Here is a 20,068-nt window from a genome sequence, read left to right as displayed (position 1 = left end):
ATGGAATAATGGATAGATACGCTTAGCTAACACATTCCTCATGTGGTATTAGAGGCAGGCAGGTAAGAGACCAATAGAAACAAGTACTGGCTGATTGGAAAAAGCATTAAAATACATCAAAACACTGTGTTTGACACCCAGGGAAGGACAAAGTTGATAAGCAGCGTTTTATTTTCAATCTTGCAAGGTACTGTAGCAGTGAAGACTAACAGAGCCTTAAAGGCAAAAAGCTTTAACGTCCTTGTAACCATCCAGTAATAAACAATTGAGACAGGATTTTATAATGTAAGCATTGGTAGCGGTAACTCTCCCTGTGCATTCTCAGAGACACAATAGAGTAGAAAGATGATAGTGTATATAAACCTTATCTAATAAACTTGCATTTCATTTTTTTGTGAAAGGGCATTTGCACATTTATACTGATTTAAGATCGCTTTAACTTGACTTTCAACATGGAATTGGGAGTTTTTTATGCATATACAGTGTTCCCTCGATGTTCGCGGGGGATGCGTTCCAAGACCGCCTGCGAAAGTCGAATTTCCGCGAAGTAGAGACGAGGAAGTAAATACACTATTTTTGCCTATGAACAGTATCACAAGCCTTCCCTTAACACTTTAAACCCCTAAAGTGCAATTTCCCATTCCCTTAGCAACCATTTAGATCATTACTCACCATGTTTATTTATTAAAATTTATTTTAAAAAATATTTATTAAAGGCAGATGAAAGTTTGGCGATGACATATGACATTACCGGGCAGGAAAAAACGTGGTATAGGGGGGGAAAACCGCAAAGTATTTTTTAATTAATATTTTTGAAAAACCGTGGTATAGACTTTCCGCGAAGTTCGAACCCGCGAAAATCGAGGGAACACTGTATTTATTTATGAAATCAAGTCTTTGCAGGCCGGTCGTGGGAAGGAATAGTTACAGTGCCTACTAAGAACACAACATTCTCTATGTGAAGATTCTACTGCACATAATGTAGCACATGAAACATGGCAAAAGATAAGCCTTGGCACCAGAAAAGGAAAAATATGACACATTGAATCAATTTGACTTTCTGCATTTTAAAAAAATGAAAGAAAATTAATTTGGAATACACCTGCAAGTTGCAAGTTAGTCTTCATTTTTAGAATACTGTATGTCAATGTTTAAAACACAAGAAACTACCTTTTCTGTGGTATTCTATTGAACAAAGAATATGCAGACAGATTCTCAATTATGAAAGAAAAGGTCTGAATATTATTTTTAATAGGATCTGGCTGTCTATTTTTTAGAATGGTGATATCAACAAATCTCTATTCCCAAGGAGCATATTTGGGAATTTATTTAGGCTAATGAAGCAATTTGTATTTGTTTGTAAGTAGAAGATTCAATTTGGGACTGTCACCTCAAAGGTGCTTCTGTAAAACAATAATCTTGATGTTGGTGGGTGTAAATTGTACATTCGTTATTCAAGACCTAGAAAAGGGGTAATTGGGTGAAACTGTTATAAAACTAAATCCTTTTACTGTTGGTTTCAGCTAGAAAGAAGATAGGCTGACTTCCAAATCTCTCTCTCTCTCTCTCTCTCTCTCTCTCTCTCTCTCTCTCTCTCATATCTATCTATCTATCTATCTATCTATCTATCTATCTATCTATCTATCTATCTATCTATCTATCTATCTATCTATCTATCTATCTATCTATCTATCTATCTATCTACAGTATCTTTCTTCCAATAAGCTAATACAAAGTACTGTAATTCCTCTTTGGTGCTATGACTTTGTGTTATGCTTGTTTGTTTTTTTTAAAAAATAATTTTTATTGATTTACAAAAGAGATTATGTACAAAGGGAGAAAGATACATCGATTAACAACATTGTAATAACCTGACATACTTGCAGTTATACCATAATTGCTCCATTCAATTATTTACATATCATAACTTATTGTGGTTAACATAATACCTCTCTATAGTTCGTTATTTTTTGGATCTTTGGATCTTCCTCCCAACCCCTCCCCCCCATTGAACTGTAATAGTTCTAAAAGGTCTAGATTGTTTATTTGGGCGGCATATGGAAGCCGCGGTTTCGTTAGTGTAGTATTTATATCAATATGTATTTACATTTGAGAAGAAATCGTGCTGGATTGATCAAGATATTCTTAGTAGTCCGATATTATCCTTCAGAATTCTAGAGTTTTTCTACAGTCATTTCTACGCTTTCCACTTATATTTTAATATTTTAGCATTTTAATATATCTACTTTTTGTAGTATTTCGTTATATTTTCCCCTTTTCTTCATTTATTTCTTTTCTTACTTTTTACCCAATTGTAAAATTTTTCCCAATTTTTGTAAAATTTCGAATCTTCTTTATTTTTGAGTTTTTGAGTAAGCCTGTCCATTTCTGCACAGTCATAGATTTTTTTGATGATTTCTCTTTCAGTTGGTATAGTATCTCTTTTCCAGTTTTGTGCTATTGTTATTCTAGTAGCTGTAATTATATGGTGTATCAGGTACGTGTCTTCTTTCTTGTTTTTCAAATCAATTATGCTCAAAAGGAATATTTCTGGTGTGAGTTTTAAGGAAACTGTTGTGATTTGTTGTATCCATGTTTGGATTTTTTTCCATAGCTTTTTGATAAGGGGGCAAGTCCACCATAAATGGAAAAATGTTCCAATTTTACTATTGCACCTCCAACAGTTTGGTTTTATGGTGGGATAGATCTTGGCCAGTCTCGTTGGTGATAGGTGCCATCTATAAAACATTTTTTGTAGGTTCTCTTTGTATGGAATTGATTTAGTAATTTTCAGGTTTCTCCACATTTGTTCCCATTGTTCAATGTAAATGGGATGCCCTATGTTTTTAGCCCAGGTAATCATATTCTCTTTTACTAATTCAGTTTCCATAGAGTACCCCATTATATAATTATACATTTTGGTTATAAATTTTTTCGGATATCCTAATAGTATTTTATCAATTATGCTTTCTTTTTCTTGGATCCCTTCTTTTTTTTTGTCTCTATTCCATTTCGTCAAAATTTGAGCGTAGGACCACCAGTCAATATCGATATTTTGGTTTCTTAGTTGTTGTCTGGATTTTATATCTCCTTTCTCATCTAATATGTGGTTGTAGTTCAATATTTTTGGTGATTGAAATAAGTTTGGGTGTCTGAGCGCTTCAAGACTGGAGTACCATTTTGGAATTCTGTGGTAATGTTCTTTTTTAGTTTTTAACCACACATTTATTAAGGAGTCCCTAATCATGTGACATCTAAAGTATACTGGCGTTTTCCCTTTTTCGCTCCATAGGAAACTGTGCCATCCTTGGAGGATGTTATGGCCCTCCAAGGCCAAAAGTCTTTGATCTTGGAGAGTTATCCACTCTTTAAGCCATAGAAGGACCGATGCTTCGTAATAGGCTTGGAAGTTTGGTAATCCAAATCCGCCTTGTGTTACTCTATCTTGTAAAGCTTTAAATCTCACCCTTGGTTTTTTCCCCGCCCAGATAAATTTTGAAATGGTTGTATTTATTTTGCTGAAAAAATTTTGGTTTAATTTTATTGGGATCGTCTGGAATAAATATAAAAATTTCGGTAGTATAGACATTTTAATTGTGGCTATCCTCCCTGATAATGAGATATGAATTTTGTTCCACCTAATTAACTGTTGTTCTGTTTTTTTAATGAGGGATTCGTAATTATCTTTTTGTATTGTACCACATCTATTCGTTAGTGTTATGCCCAGGTATTTAACTTTTTTAACAGTTTGGATTCCTAATAATGTCTCTAATTCATGTTCTTGTTTAGTGTCCATATTTTTGGTTATAATTTTAGTTTTTTGTTTATTGATTTTTAGGCCGGCCACTTCTCCATACCGTTGTATCTCTCTCAGCAGGTGTTCCCCTGTTTCTATTGGATCCTCCAAAATGAATGCTAGGTCATCTGCATAAGCCTGAACTTTAAATTCGTGTTTTTTTGTTCTAAGACCTATAATTTCCATGTTGGATCTTATTTGATTAAGAAGTGTTTCTACTGCCAGGATGTATAGAAGTGGGGATAGAGGACATCCTTGTCTAACACCTTTTGCAATTTGAAAAGATCTTGTTAATTCCCCATTAAATATAATTTGAGCCGATTGCATATTGTATATAGATTGGAACATGTTTATTATTTTTGGGCCGAACTGCATTTTTTTAATTAATTCAAGAATAAACTCCCACCTTAAATTGTCGAAAGCTTTTTGGGCGTCCAAGAATATTAATGCTAATTGTTTTCCGGAGTGTGTCTCATAGTATTCTAGAGTGTTAAGAATTATTCTTGTATTATTCCTTATGTATCTGCCTGGGAGAAACCCATTTTGATCTTCCTTTATTGTTTTGTTTAAAATTGGTTTAAATCTTTCCGCTATTATTGTCATGAATATTTTATAATCAACGTTGAGGAGGGATATGGGCCGATAGTTTTGTATATGTTTTCTTTTTTCCGGGTCTTTCGGGATTAGACTTATCAAGGCTTGTGTCCAGGATATTGGTAGCAAGCCTTTTTCCAATACTTCATTAAATATTATTACTAGGATTTCTAATAAATAGTCTTTTAGTTCTTTGTAGAATTCGGCCGGTATCCCGTCTGTACCTGGGGTTTTACTGTTCTTTTGTTTGGTTATTGCGTATTCCACTTCTAGTTTGGTTATTTCTTTGTTTAGTATGATTTCATCTGATTCTGATATCTTTTGTATTTCCGCTTCCTCAAGATATTTATTTAATTGGGATTGGTTTGTTTCTTCCTTTTGGTATAAATGAGCATAATATTCAGTTACTATATTCTTTTTTTCCCCCAGTGTATGTTGTAATTCCCCATTTTTATCTTCTAATGTTTGTATGTATCGTTCTTCTTCTTGCTTTTTTAATTTATAAGCAAGCCATCTGCCTATTTTATTCGCATTTTCAAATTGATATTGATTGGTCTTCCTTAGTTTTGTGACAATTTCATCTTGTATCATTAAATTGATATTGTGCTTTATTACATCTATCTCTTCTCTTATTTTTCCGTTTTGGAGGTCTTTTTGGGCTTCTAATTCTGCGTGTTTTAATTTGGTCTTGAGTTCGTTTAGTTTCCTATCTTTCTGTTTCTTTTTTTTTGCTAAATAAGCTATTGTTATGCCTCTCATAAATGCTTTTGTTGTGTCCCAAATATTCTGAATAGTGGTATCAGTATTCCAATATCTCTTAAAAATAATTTTAATTCTTGTTTGATATGTTTGATATAATCCTGATCTTGAAATAACAGTTGATTTATGGACCACCGGTGTTGACCTGGGGTCGGTATTTTAATTTTCATCAATATTGGTTGGTGGTCTGCCCAAATATTTGGACCTATTTCAATTTCATAGATTAACTTCCCAAAATTTTGGTCTGCCCAAATCATATCAATTCGTGACCATGACTTTTGCGGTGATGAGTAAAAGGTGTATTCCCGTGCAGATGGGTGCCTTTCTCTCCAGATATCTGCCAGTCTATATTCCCTTGCTATTTCCTGGAATTCTGGTGGTAGTATTTTCCTGTCTTTTAGTTTTTTCTTTGCAGATTTAAAATCTTTTTTGGGATCACTCACTGCATTATAGTCTCCAATAATACAGATGTCCCCTTTTTGTACCTGTGCTAATTGTTCAGCTAGTTTTTGATAGAATTGTTTCTGTTTTGTGTTTGTGGCGTAGATCGCCACTATCGCTATTTCTCTATAACCTATTTTAATTTTTACAATTAGAATTCTGCCATCTTCATCTGAGTAAATTTTTTCCGGTTGGTAAAAGTCCTTAATGTACAAAGCAATCCCTCTCTTTTTTGAGTCTGATAGGGCTGTGAATAATTTACCTAATTTTTTATTTTCTAAAAGTTTACAATCTTGCTTCCTAATATGTACTTCCTGAAGACATGATATATCTGAATTTTGTTTTAATAATTTTGTCATTATCTGTTTTCTTTTTATCGGAGAATTCAATCCGTTGATGTTTACAGAGATCAACTCAAGTATCTTTCGCGTCATTTTCCTCCCTCTTCTCTCCGGTTACCTTCTCTTCCTTTATTGACGTTTAGCCGCCGCTCTCGTTGTTACCCTTTGTTCTTTTTGTTGTCTTTCCTCACCTTGTTCTTCCTCTCCTCCATCCTCCCTCCGTCTCTCCTCCTGCGATAGTTCCTCTATGGTCTGGCGAATCTCTGTGTCTTGCTCTAAATTGTTTTGAATAAAATAGTCCGCTTTCTCGAACGAGTCTATTTTAATTTTTTTTCCGTTCCATGTTACTAGAAGACCGTCCGGAATTAGCCATCGGTATGGGATTCCCCTTCTCAGTAGTTTTGCCGTAAGAAAGTGGAATTCTCTTCTTTTCTCCCTTATTCTTTTCGGAATTTGTTTGAGTATTATAATTTCTTTTTCTTGGTACATAATTTTCCCGCTTCTTGTTGATTTGTATATTTCATCCCTGATGGACTTTTTCGTAAATTTTACGTGGACCTCTCTGGGTAATCTATGGTTCTTGGCATAGTTTGTTTGTATTCTATAAATTTCGTCAATGTGGTCCTTGACCTCCTCTAGTTCGATCTGTGTGTTGTCAGTAATCAGCTGGGCTAATTTGTTAAATAGATCTTCGTCTGTATTTTCCGGAATGTTTTGGAAGCGAAGGAAATAAGCTGCTTTTTCCATCTCCAGGATTGCTATTGAATTTCCGAGCTCATTATTGGCCGCAATTAATCTTCTTTCTGATTCAATTCTTCTTTCATCGATTCTTTTGGTGTCTGTTTCAATATTTTTTATCCTCTGTTCATGGTTTGTTATAATTTCTTGTATACCTTCGAGTTGATTTTCCAGGCCTTCCATATTTCCAGACATCTTTTCAAAGTTTTGTTTTGTTTCCTCGTGGTTTTGCCTAATGGTTTCTTCGGTAACTGTAGCTACCTCTTGGCTGCGGACCATAAACTCTTGAATCAAACTTAGTGAAGCCTGAATTGATTGCAGAGAAGTTTTGTCGGTGGTTGCCATTTCTGTGTTTGGTTTTACAGTTTGCATTGTCGGAGTTCCTGGTGTAGCTTTTTTTTGGTATTTAGAGAAATTAGTTGTCATACTCCCTAACCAGACGAGGATAGTTGACAGATTGTCTAAATTGTCCAAATTATCCCAAAGTAGTGACCTTTCCACGTGTTCAATTGAGTCGTAAAGATAGGGATGTTATTTAAGTCACAGTTCAAAAATAGTCTTGTTTGGGAGGTTGAAATAATTAGGCTCGTTCTAACACAGCTGAATTCTCCAATATTAGTAGAAAGAAGTTAAATACAGAGTGCAAAATTTCTGATTTCTACTTTCTAATTAATTATATCTATGTCTATCACTTAATTGTTCACTTATTGGCAGTTAGTCAATTACAACAGTGTTCAATCAGAATATGAGTAGAATTTAGATAGAAATAAGGTTTAAATACAGTTTAAGATAAATAGTTACTCCTTCATAAAAACTATACTCTAATATTAATGTTAATAGTAATCAAGATTGTGTAAATTGATTTAGTAATAAAAGATAATAAATAGTATAGATATTATAAATATAAATATTATAAATATTATAAATAGTATAGATCTATCTTAAGTTAATTCAAGCTTAGTCTTAAAAAACCTTACAACGTTCTATAAGTACTGTTATAAACACTATATATAATAATTATTAATTAATCCTTCGTAGTATTGTTTAATATCAACTATCAAGTATCAATTAATTTAAGGTTCTTGGTATAACCCCTAAGCCAATAATCAGTTAATCACAATTAATCACAGTTAATCATTTTGGACTGTTAAACCGAGGGAAATCAAGACAGAGACAAGATTTCTTAATCTTAGTTAGAGGAGGAGGAGGGGAGGAGGGGGAGAGATTAAATTAGGGAAAGCACATGGGCATAAGGAAGGGCAAGAAAAGAAATGTAAAACGAGAGGGAAGATAGGCAAGAATGAATCAGCAAAAAGGAAAAAAAGAAAAAAAAACGAAAGAAAGAAAGAGTGGGGAAAGAAAACAACACAAAACTAACAGTTACAATGGTCAATATTGATAATAGTAAGAGTGGTAGTAATAATGTTAATAAAATATACTAATGTATTAAGAAAATAGATGACTAATATAAGTAGTTAACATAAGTAACATAAGTGATTATAAATACGACACGTTTCACTCGGCTCCAAATTTGCAGCGTTGGTTTCAATTAGGCGTCAGCAGTTCAGTCAGTAACTTTCAGCGGCGCACGATGTCGACAACGATTTCAATTCTCCCACTAGGCAAACAGAAGAGAGGGACGTCTTCTCTTCTCTCTGTTCTTCTCCTTCTTTCAGACAGCTTGAGTTTTACAACCCCCCACAGACCATACCGAAGCAACAAGCTTTTTGCTTTTAGCTTTTAGCCCTCCTTCACCCTCTTCCGCCTCTTGTCTGTTGCCTCACAGCCGAGTTTCTTTGATGGTGGCTGATTCTCTGGACTCGCTGGAGGGGAGGAGGGGCAAGTAGCGCAAACGGCGGTTGTCTCAGCTCTCAAACCTCTTGCAACTCACGCAACTCCTCTCGCCGTTCTTGCTTGTCTCTTGCTTGTTTCCTTCGGGGTGATAGATGGCTGTAGAGGAGTCTTCTTAATCCAGCAGCACAGCGTCCCCAACACTCCAAATCTCCCTTCTCGTTAACCGTTCCCGAATCTCACTCCAACTCGTTGCAGCGCTTTCCCACCACGCCACGCCAGCCTTACAGCTCCGGTCCTTCTAGGCTCTCCGTCCCGTTCTCCGCTCCCGAGCCTTCAATATAAGCTCTCCAGCCAGCTGCAACTACTTCCGCCCACCATCAACGACTTACTTTTCCCTCAAACAATAACGCGCTCCACTCTCTTCAATCGCCGCTTCTTGATTATAGGAGGCTATATCATTGTTTTCCACCTCTGAATCTTCCTGGGTAGGTATTATTAATGTTGTTGTAGATATATATAAAAAGAATTTTTTTTTCCCCCCAAACCGCTGGTGCCGCCGCCGCTCAGTTTTTTTTGCTTCCTGATGACAGTTTAGCAAGCCAGGCCTTCGGGCTGAGGACAAACCCCCAGCTTTTTTCCCCGCCAAAACACGGGAGTTTCCCACCCGCTAGGGGGGGGAGTTGCGGACCCCCCAATAGCTGGATGCTTCCCCTCACTGTAATTCTTCCCACCAAGAAGAATTAACACCATTAATTGGTTTTTTAACGGGAAATCTCGAGTACAAACCAGGAGCTTCTGACTTGCACGTCGCTTCAGCCTGGCTCCACCCCGGAAGTCCTTGTGTTATGCTTGTTAATTCATCTGATAGGCAGCACTTCTTACTCTTGCCAGGTTGGTGAGATTAATATCGGTTTCTTAATTTGATATTTATGTTGTTTTATATCTTCATGCTATTTTTTTCACTTGAAAAAAGACTGGAGCAAAAATGAGTCATTTTACAAAATTCTGAGCATTGCTGTCTCAGGATGTCGCAGTTTTTGCTTTGGGGTAAAAACTGTTTATGGCAGAAGGTTGAACTAGATGACCCTGTACGTTCCTTCCTACCCTACAATTCAATGATTCAGTGACTGGCATCAATAAAGGATATACAGTACAGTCCTTGAAGAGAATATTGGCACATTGTCTGAATCTAAAATAGAAATCTTATTGTCCTGTGTACATTTCATACTTCCATGTTAGAAAAGATTTTGTGCATATTACTACCTTTACATCCTTTTAGCCTAGTCTGTGATTCATTCATCCTTCCTCTGAACATGCATACAAAGCTAAAAGGAATTCAAAGCTGTGGGCTTAATTGAATACAGTATTTATTTATAGCTGATTCGTGTAGTCTTCTGTTAAAATTCTGCATGCTTAACCATCAGATTTTTATGAACGTGTAAATAGAATATGTGCAGTGCTGCCTTTGGATAATTTCCCTGATCAGCCCAATAACCTGCAGATAAGTATCTATGCACAATATATCTTGCACAGTGTATTAATGGGCAATATATTGATTTATATAAACACAAAACAATTCACTTTTTCAGCATTTTTCATATTAGTTCAGGTTTGCATAAATAAAACAGAGCTACAAATAGGGATAATCAGGCCATTTGGGCCTTGGTTCAAGCCCTGATTCAATACAGCAAGCTTTATATATTATATCTTCATCAAAAGTCTCCGCAAACTTGTATAAAGTGAATTTGCATATAGTAAGACACAGGCCAATGGGTGTGAGGGAGGGAAGAGATATGGTGCCAAATGTACTGATGAATATGCTCATATTATTTTTATTCTTAAGCATCCCTATTGCACAGTTCTGGATTCCAGGCTCACACTGGATAACTGAGTCCATTGGGCACACATAAAGTCCAGAAAGCAGGCCAGAAGTTGAACAGGCCAGGATACACAAAGCACAAAACTAGGCACATTGCTCCAGCAACACTTAAATCCTCAGGGCAGGGTTAAGTAGGCAATGTGGTGCAGCCTTTATTTTATTTTTATTTTTATTTATTTATTTATTTATTTAGTTAGTTAGTTAGTTAGTTAGTTAGTTAGTTAGTTAGTTAGTCCAATACACAATAATATACAATGAAGGTTATAGAGGATATAGTAGAGAAGAAATATGATATATAAGAGGGACTATAGGACAGGGGACGGAAGGCACTCTAGTGCGCCCATGCACGCCCCCCACTGACCTCCCAGGAATCTGGAGAGGTCAACCATGGACAGCCCAAGGGAAAAAAGTTGGGGGCCAGGGGATGACACCACAAAGTCCGGCAATGAGCTCCGCGCCTCGACAACCCGATCACTAAAGTCATATTTCCTACAGTCAAGTTTGGAGCGGTTAACACTAAGCTCGAATCTGTTGCGTGCTCTTGTGCCGCTGTGGCTGAAGTCGAAGTAGTCCCCGACAGGCAGGACATTGCAGCACACGATCCTGTGGGCAATACTAAGGCATCGTAGTCCCAAGCTTTCATGATCCAGGACCGCAAGTCTAGTCTTGCAGGGCCATTCTGTTTCGAGTGGAGGAATGAATGGCTCCCCCCGCGAAGTACCCCTGAACATCCTCAAAGGGGTCAATGTCCGAGATGCGATATAGGCTCCAAACAGACGAGCCGTATGCGAGGATGGGTCTGGCGAAAGCTCCGCAAGCCCTTTATGAGATGTGAGATTGCCTCCTCATGAGTAATATAGCTGACTGGTATTGTGCCAGTCAATCTCCTCTCTGCTGTATGCTCCCTTGGATCAGGAAGAGGACTTCATCTCCTCCTCATTGCTAATGGATTTCAAGTGTCCTCACCTGTAGACTTCTGGCCAACATGTTACAGGGCACCTCACTCAGTCTGTTCCTGGTCATATTGATCCAGCTGAGGCTCCATCAGGCTAGCGTTTCTCTGAGCCCCAATCCTGACCAATACTCGGCTCCACATTTTTTTTTTTGACGACTCAAACTCAACCTCCTGTTCACATTTTTTAGACTTCTGGTGCAAATGGACTGTGCTGGTAAAAATTGCATAGTAGCAGATTTGTTTTTCAATTAAAGCAAATTCTGGGATGAAAATATTCATTAACACAAATGAAAATTTGCATAAAGTGGGGGGGGGGGAGGAAATCTGAAATATGACAGGCCTTACAAGACTTTTTGGACCTTTGCAATAGCTGTTCATACTTCCCAGGCTGTTCTGAAAAAAAACCCTTGCCACCAAAATAAAAGTCAGATCAGAGGCTTTGTTTTGCATCGGTAATTAGTTTTAAATAATAGAGGGGCTGCCTTAGAGGCGTGACTTTAACCTGACATTGCAACTAAGCACTTCTCAGATTTCATGACTTGGTTTGCTTCAGGGTGGAAACATCTGTCTTCAGAGTCACCTTGATGCCTAAGCTTGTAGTATAATAGAAAGTGATATAGCTCAGGAATAAGAGCATCCACATAAATCAACGCATAGCACTCTGCTGCCTTCCAGATGTATTGGACTTCTGCACCTTAAAAATCTTCAATTAAATTATGTGAGGGATTTGGGGAGTTGTTGCTTGATGCATTGGATGGGCACCAAGTTGGGAAACCTGATCTGGCATTATGTTGACACTCTGGCACGAGACATGGAATTGTTAAGTGACTTTCCATCCAGACATTGAGAGATTTTTAGCAAGATTTCTGCATTACATCTTTTCTCACAAAGTTGTAAGAATTTGATTTGATCTATTGATCATGCCTTTAATATAGTACTTAATTTTATTCCTCTTCCTGCAGGGAGTCCTCGACTTACAACCACAATTGAGCCCACAATCTCTGTTGTTCAGTGAGACGTTTTTAAGTGGGATTTTGCCCCACTTTATGACTTTTCTTGCCACAGTTGTTAAGTGAATCTCTGTCGTGGATAAGTTAGTAACTTTGTTAAGTGAATTTGGCTTCCCCGTTGTCTGGTTGTCAAAAATTGAAAATGTGATCACATGACCTTGAGACACAGCAGTGGTCATAATAATGAACCAGTTGTCGAGCATCTGAATTTTGATCATATGATCATGGGGATGCTACAAAGGTCATAACTGTGAAAAAGTTAGTGAACAGTCACTAAGTGAGCTGTTGTACGTTGAGGATTACCAGTACTTTTAAAGAACACTCCGACGCAATATCAGGGAGACAATAACTAAAGTTTGCAAGGATTGAGTTTTCCGAAAGGCTGGCAGGGTGGGGTGTTAAGTGTGTTACATTACAATTTTTTCTCTCTCCCAATAATGTAGCAGGTGCCTGGAAGGAAGTTCAAATATAGTATTAAAATATTCATATTTAATTCTACATTCTACATCATGCTTATATGCAGGAAAAGACCCAGTAAGCAGTAGGGAAAAAAACAAATGTGTATCTTAAAACCTGGTCATTTTCTTTTCTTTTTCCCCATCTCTTTCATTTTTATTTTATTTTTTTAAAAAAAAATCTTTATTAGGTTTTCTAGTTAAAAAAAACCTAAAAACACGACATACAAAAATACATAAAAAACAAACAACCATGGTAAAAGCTAACCACTTTTATAGCTATTTCATTTCCAAATATATTTACAATTCACAATATTACTATTTTAATTTAAACGATCACCATTATTTATCCAGTTCTATGTTCAATGGATTGTGTCTCCTACTATATATTCAACATCTATTTTTCCTGTTTTAATTAAATGCACCTCTAATTATATAAATAGGATGCAAGATTGAGAACATTTGCTATTTCTTTATAGCTCACCTTTTATAACCAAATTTGAAATTTTTGGTTGCGATTTAACCAATTTTATACCAATTTTTCCAAGTGTCATAAAATTCTGTATGTTTCATTTCTGAATCTCCATTGTTAATTTACGCATCCAGAATTTTTCTAATAACCATTGAGGATGTGGGGATGGTATCATTTTTCCAGCTCTGGAAGTCCTCATGGTGGTGATTATGTGGAGTATTAAGCAACAGTCCTCTTTTTAAAACTTTTCTCTAAAAATTCCCCCCAAAACCCAGTTCCGGCTTCAAACCAATCGCCTGTTATGTTTTCTTCCAATCAATTTCTTATTTTATTCCAAAATATTTTAATTTGGGGGCAGGTCCACCAGATATGATAATAGGTTCCTTGCTCTTTCTTGCACTTCCAGCATTTCAATGATACCTTTGGAAACATTTTTGCCAACCATGCCAAAGGGAAATGCTAGCGGTAGAATATTTTGTATATATTTTCCTTATAAGATGTCACCAGAGTCAATTTATAATTTATCTCCTATGTTTTCCCCATTCTACTAAATATATTGCATACCCAAAATTTTCTGCCCATTAATTGTTTCCTTAATTACTTCTTCCTCTAATTTGAATTGTAATTGGAAATTGTATAATTTTGAAATCATTTCTTCTTCTGGGCCAAATAAAATTTTATCTAATCCCTGAGCATTTTGCATCTCTTTCATTCTTAATAGGTACCTCTTACTGAGCCTGTGGATCCAGTGGATTTGGAAGATTACCTTCTTACACATCCACTTACAGTGGATTCCGGCCCTATGAGAGACTTGTTTGAATTTCCTTCTGATGATACTGAAGTAATCTACAGCCCTCGAGAATGCAGAACATTGGTGTCAGCTGTACCAGAGGAAAGGTAAGGCACATAGAGAAAAATGTACCTAGATCACACACAGATACCCATGTACTGTATGTATACAGTGATCCCTCGATTAGCACGATCTCGATTAGCGCGAAACACTGCAACGCGGTTTTTCAAAAAATATTAATTAAAAAATAAGTCCGCGCTAGTTCTCTCTCTCTTTCTCTCCCTGTTGCCGGCGTGGTATATGAGAGAGAAAGAGAGAGGCAGAGGTCGGGCGCATTACCGGGAGGTGGAGGCGGCGTGGGGACGCTGGGTGCCGGGGACACCAAGGAGGGGGTGGACGTGGCCTCTCAGCTGCAGAGCCGAACAAGGGCGGAGGCAACGGCGGAGTCCGGCGCTGGGGCCATGCGGGGCCGCTCATCCAGGGGGGCGTGGACTGGCAAGTCGCCCTCCTTTCTCTTTCTTTCTCTCTCTTATACCACACCGGTAACAGGGAGAGAAAGAGAGAGAGCGGAGGGCACCTTGCCGGTCCACGCCCCCCTAGATGATCGGCTCCGCATGGCCCCAGCGCCGCCCAGGCAAAGGGGAAACCCCAAGATCGCTTGCCGCTTGCCGTATTGCAGCGAAGGAGGCGAAGCAAGGCTCCAAGCTGCAATACGGCAAGCGGCAAGCGGCAAGCGATCTTGGGGTTTCCCCTTTGCCTGGGCGGCGGGAAGACCAAGGGAAGGTTCCTTCAGCCGCCCAACACCTGATCCGCTCCGCAGCGCGGCAGCAGCGAGGAGCCGAAGATGGGGTTTCCCCTTTGCCTTTACCCCATCTTCGGCTCCTCGCTGCTTCCGCGCTGCGGAGCAGATCAGCTGTTGGGCGGCTGAAGGAACCTTCCCTTGGTCTTCCCCGCCGCCCACACGCAAACTCCACCATCTGCGCATGTGCGGCCATGAAAAAAAATGGCGCGCATGCGTAGATGGTGTTTTTTACTTCCGCACCACTATAACGCGGAAATCGGTTAGCGCGGGAGGTCTTGGAACGTAACCCCCGCGCTAATCGAGAGATCACTGTATTTCAGATTTATATATACAGTAGTATGCTGGTACTCCATTGCTTTGAAATTCATCTAATTTTGTCCGGGTACTTATCATTTGCTTGGTACTCAACATACAAGCTAGAACTTGTTGGTGTTGGCTGCCTCGTGACTCAATACATTATTCTTTATACAAACGTTTTTGGGGTGCTCATTGTTTTTGACACTCATAACTCTTCCTGGAACCAATTAATGATGAGTATCAAAGTACCAATGTATTATGTACTGTATTTTTCAGGGTATAAGAGGCACCTTAGTTTTGGAGGAGGAAAATTGGGGAGGGGGAAATGTACCTATTCATCTGGCTAACGTCCTTAGTCTAGTCAGCTTCAGCACATTGTTTTATCCCCTGGTTGTTCTGGTTTCTGGTAGAACTTTATCTATTACAAATAACTCTTACTAAATGCATTATTTCATAAACAAAGAAACTCAGTTTTTATTTCTCTTCCCTTTCGTATTCACTACAGTTCATTCTGCCACATTTCTCTTCCTCCTCCTTATCTTTCTTAATTGCATTCCTCATACATTCCTCCTAGTCTTCTCCGTTTAACAAGATTTATTTACTCACAACATGATTCACGAACAGCAGAAATGACTGTAAAATAGCATTTGCTTGCTTGGAAGCTGAACGGAAAAAACCTTTCATTTTGAAACTCCACCCTTCTTCCCCACTGACCCCCTGACATACCAAATACATCACTACAGTATTTAACCCATTCCTCCCCTCAATATCTTCTTCCAAAAACCTGTTCTTTACGTTTTTGGACCCTTCTGAATTTAGGATTGACCCATTGAAGGTCTGATTCTTCCTCGCTAGATTCTGGACTCATAGCCACATCCTGTGGCTGGCCTCCCACCTGTTCTACTACCTGTAACCCCGGGCCCACCACTAATTCATAAACACTATCTGTATCAGAGTCCTCAATTTCTTCATCATCCTCCGACTGACCAAGAGTATGTACAATACTGGTTAGGGCTGCAAAAAAATCTTTGGAGGGAGTAGCAAAGAAAACAAGCCTGCAAAGACTTAGGGCTGGAAAAAAACTTATTCGAATGGATATATTTGGAAATGGGACATAAATTAAATTGAAAAGAAAAGATACACGTTTGTACGGTGGAGACTATTTAGATTTGTTGGCCAACTAGAAATAAGATTTTTGGGATCTTTGTGGTCTGGAAAAAAATAGTCATACCTTTTTCTTATTTATCTCTTTCATTTGCAGTGAAATGGATCCCCATGTTAGAGACTGTGTAAGAAGTTATACAGAAGACTGGGCTATTGTGAATAGAAAGTAAGTGTTTGTATTTAAATAAACACAGTTGTGCAAAAGGATGTAACAGTGGCCATTATCTATAAAAATGGAGGGCTGCTTTTAAAACACTGTCAAGCAGACACCACTAATTATCATTTTCAGTAATAAAAAAAAAAATTCTTTAAAAAACCGACAGGAATTTTATGCATTGAAATGCCAAGACTTGTGGAGGAAGATAAATAGAACCAACACAGAAAGAGTAAAAGCTAAGCGTTTGGAACTGAAACAGAAAATTGGAATTTCTTATCAGCATATATTATTTCTTCAGCTTAATTGTGCTGAAGAAATTTGTATTTTTATGATAATTGCACTCTATCTGAATATATTAGATATGACCCGTGAGGACATATTTCCAGTATTTCAAGGGAAATATTAACTTGTATTTAACTACATTCTGTATGACGATGGAAATATCTACTGCTTGTAGAAGAGAATATGAAATGCACCTCTCTATTAAATTCAGAATGTACAAAGCAATTCAGAATGTTGTATTGCTATAGCAGTCAAAACACCTAAAATCTGCAATAAATTACTTATCCCTTTCTCTCAGTTGATTTTCATATCATAATTTATTAGAATTAATTGGTGAGTATTCACATGTATTACATAATACAGATGTGATTATATTTGTTAGCAGTAATTGCTTATTGGAACAAAGAAACTATAAAAATGGAGGATTACAATTCTAAATGCACTTTAGTGAAAACAGTTGAACTTTCTTATACCCAAAGTAGCAGCTTCTAGTATCTCCTACTAACAAATATTATTTTGACTATTGAAAATCATTTCTGATGACGGGATTAAGCTTTCAAGAGTCAATAACTTGGGCTTTCTCTTCTTTTTCTGAGGTGAGGCAGGGCTGTAATTTAATTTGTTTTTCTTTGCTTTTGAATAGGTATCACAAACTAGGGACTGGATTCAATCCCAACACCTTGGATAAGCAAAAAGAGAGGCAAAAGGGCTTGCCCAAACAGATATTTGAGTCTGATGAAGCTCCAGATGGAAACAGTTACCAGGATGAACAAGTAATATTGCTTGGTTTACTTCATTAAGATTATTTGCTAGGGTTTTCATGGCTGTGATTTCTTTTTCAAACTGTGTATGATTTGTTGGATCCTTGCTGCTCTCTGACTTTTCTTGTAAAGGACAACGAAGCTCAGATAATTCCAAGAACTCAAGAATTCAATCCTCCTCTATTCGATTTATCATTAGGATGATCTGAAAAGACGGTCCATGTCAATAGATGATACACCACGAGGTAGCTGGGCCTGCAGTATTTTTGACTTGAAAAATTCCCTTCCCGATGCTTTGCTCCCTAATCTTCTGGATCGGACCCCAAATGAAGAAATTGATCACCAAAATGATGAACAAAGGAAATCCAACAGACACAAGGAGCTTTTTGCTTTGCATCCGGCACCTGATGAGGTACGGTTCAGATACTTGATGTTTGACTCTTATTCATGTTTTAATTCTATATGTATACACATACTTTTATGACTGTAAACCAACCAGGGTTACTCTATTGTAAGACGGGTGACCAATCAATCAAAACTGAATGAATGAATGAAAAAAATATTTTGAGTTAATTCATACCAGGGTGGATTTGATTTAAATCAAGTCGATTTAAACCACGATTTAAATCACTAGTAAAAAGGCTTGATTTAAATCAACTCGATTTAAATCATATTTTTAAAGACCAACTGTCATCTCTGTCCCACAGTAGCGCCTCCTCTGGCTCGCCGTTGATTCAACGACTGTCCAAATATTGCAGAATATACAGCCTCATGCTACATAACTAAACTCCATTTCATGCTGAATAAACTAAATTATTAAGGTTTTATCATTTTTAATTATATATTTATAATTATATGTCTTATAATTATAAAAGTTTTCTTAAATAGAAAACTATCTTTAAATAGATTTTTTTATACTTCAAAAGCATTTTATTAAATTTGATAAAAATCTTTTAAAAATCCATTTTAAATTGAAAAAACCTGTTTCAAATTTAATGAATGCAATTTATTTGATTTAAAAAATTGATTTTTATCCACCCTGATTCATACTAGTTCATGCTGTGGACACATAATTTTTGTTTATATGTTTGGCATTTTTGTAGAAAGATATTAAACGTTTTCTTTTTACTAGTAGATAAATGCACAGCTGTGAATTTCATAAATAAGTCCAAAAATTTAAAAATATACACAAGGAAAAGATGTCATATTAATATATCCCAGAATATCTCCAGGATCATCTTCTGCCGCACGAATCCCAGCAGCCGATAAGGTCCCACAGAGTTGGCCTTCTCCGGGTCCCATCGACTAAACAATGTCATCTGGTGGGCCCCAGGGAAAAAGCCTTCTCTGTGGTGGCCCCGGCCCTCTAGAATCAACTCCCCCCCAGAGATCAGAACTTCCCCCAACCTCCTTGCCTTTCGTAAATTGCTCAAGACCCACCTATATCGCCAGGCATGGGGGAATTGAGACATCTCCCCGAGGCTTACATAGTTTATGTATGGTATGCTTGTGTTGTATGGTTTTTTAAATGATGGGTTTTTAGATGCTTTCTTTTAATATTAGATTTGTTACATTGTACACTGTTATTATTATTGTTGTGAGCCGCCCCGAGTCTGCGGAGAGGGGCGGCATACAAATCTAATAAATTATTAAATAAATTATTATTATATTAATATGACATTTTGTGTCTGAGAATAAATTCTCAGCTGGAGTTATTACTGAGTTGACAAACATAGTCCAATAGCGTGAATTGCCCATATGTTCCTTTCTTCCATATACTTGATGTTTTGACCTGTGCTCTAAAACAAATGCTAATGTTTGCTTGCTCCACCACATTCCATCACAATGCAGGTTTTGGTGTGGTAGTTCTTGGCTAATAATCAGCAACCTTTGCCAAGTATAAAAGAACAAGTACTTAGCCACATACCACCTTGGTTTGTTTTATGGGATTATTATAACTTTGTTTGAAGAAACAGTAATGACAATATAATCCTTTTAAATATTGATTCTCAGGGCATTTTTAAAAGGGTTTTAGATTGACTATATTCTTATTGAAGGTCCTAAGCAAAGCAACCCTTTTGTTTGGCAGAGAGAAGTGAAGCAGCCATGTTGCTTTGATCTTACTGCTTCGCTTTCCTCCTTTGCAATTTTATCTGGCATGAAAAGTACCTGGAGCAGGATTTTCCAGTGGTGCTCCACTCATGCCAACTTCTCTGCCACCTTCTGTGTGCATCACAACTAGATGCAGAGAGACCCAAAGATGGTGGAGGGGGCGGGGGAGACATTTCTGTTTGGTTTAAGGAGGCAGATGGTGACACTTTCGCAGCGGGAAAGTTTTCATTGAGGTTAATCCAGAATGCCTTGCATTACATACGCAGATCTACAGAGAACTAAAGAAGCTTGTTGGATGAGAAGCAAAATGTCTTCAAGGAAAAACAAAGTCTCAGTTGCCTTTTGAAAAAGCACCTTTGGTACAACCATGGCCTGGTTGACTGAGAATCTCCATAGACAAGGAAATCTACATTTACAGTCCACTGAAATTAAGCCTCTCTATGTACTATTAGTATTAGTTGCTGCCAGT

At 37.5% G+C, this 20,068-nt stretch overlaps 1 protein-coding gene across 4 annotated transcripts in view; it reads left to right on the top strand.

The window, feature by feature from the left end:
- The window catches only part of DOCK7 (dedicator of cytokinesis 7), a 170,803-nt gene that overhangs the window by 20,182 nt on the left and 130,553 nt on the right, over positions 1-20,068 (top strand). For all 4 annotated transcript variants that reach the window (XM_070746052.1, XM_070746051.1, XM_070746050.1 and 1 more), the window contains exons 3-6: positions 13,956-14,131; positions 16,385-16,453; positions 17,370-17,499; positions 17,687-17,899. In XM_070746052.1, coding sequence (XP_070602153.1) covers positions 13,956-14,131; positions 16,385-16,453; positions 17,370-17,499; positions 17,687-17,899 — 588 coding nt within the window. The remainder of the gene's footprint in view (positions 1-13,955; positions 14,132-16,384; positions 16,454-17,369; positions 17,500-17,686; positions 17,900-20,068) is intronic.

The sequence above is a fragment of the Erythrolamprus reginae genome, chromosome 3, assembly GCF_031021105.1.
Source record: "Erythrolamprus reginae isolate rEryReg1 chromosome 3, rEryReg1.hap1, whole genome shotgun sequence".
Taxonomy (NCBI): domain Eukaryota; kingdom Metazoa; phylum Chordata; class Lepidosauria; order Squamata; family Dipsadidae; genus Erythrolamprus; species Erythrolamprus reginae.
This window is presented reverse-complemented; position numbering and strand designations above follow the sequence as displayed.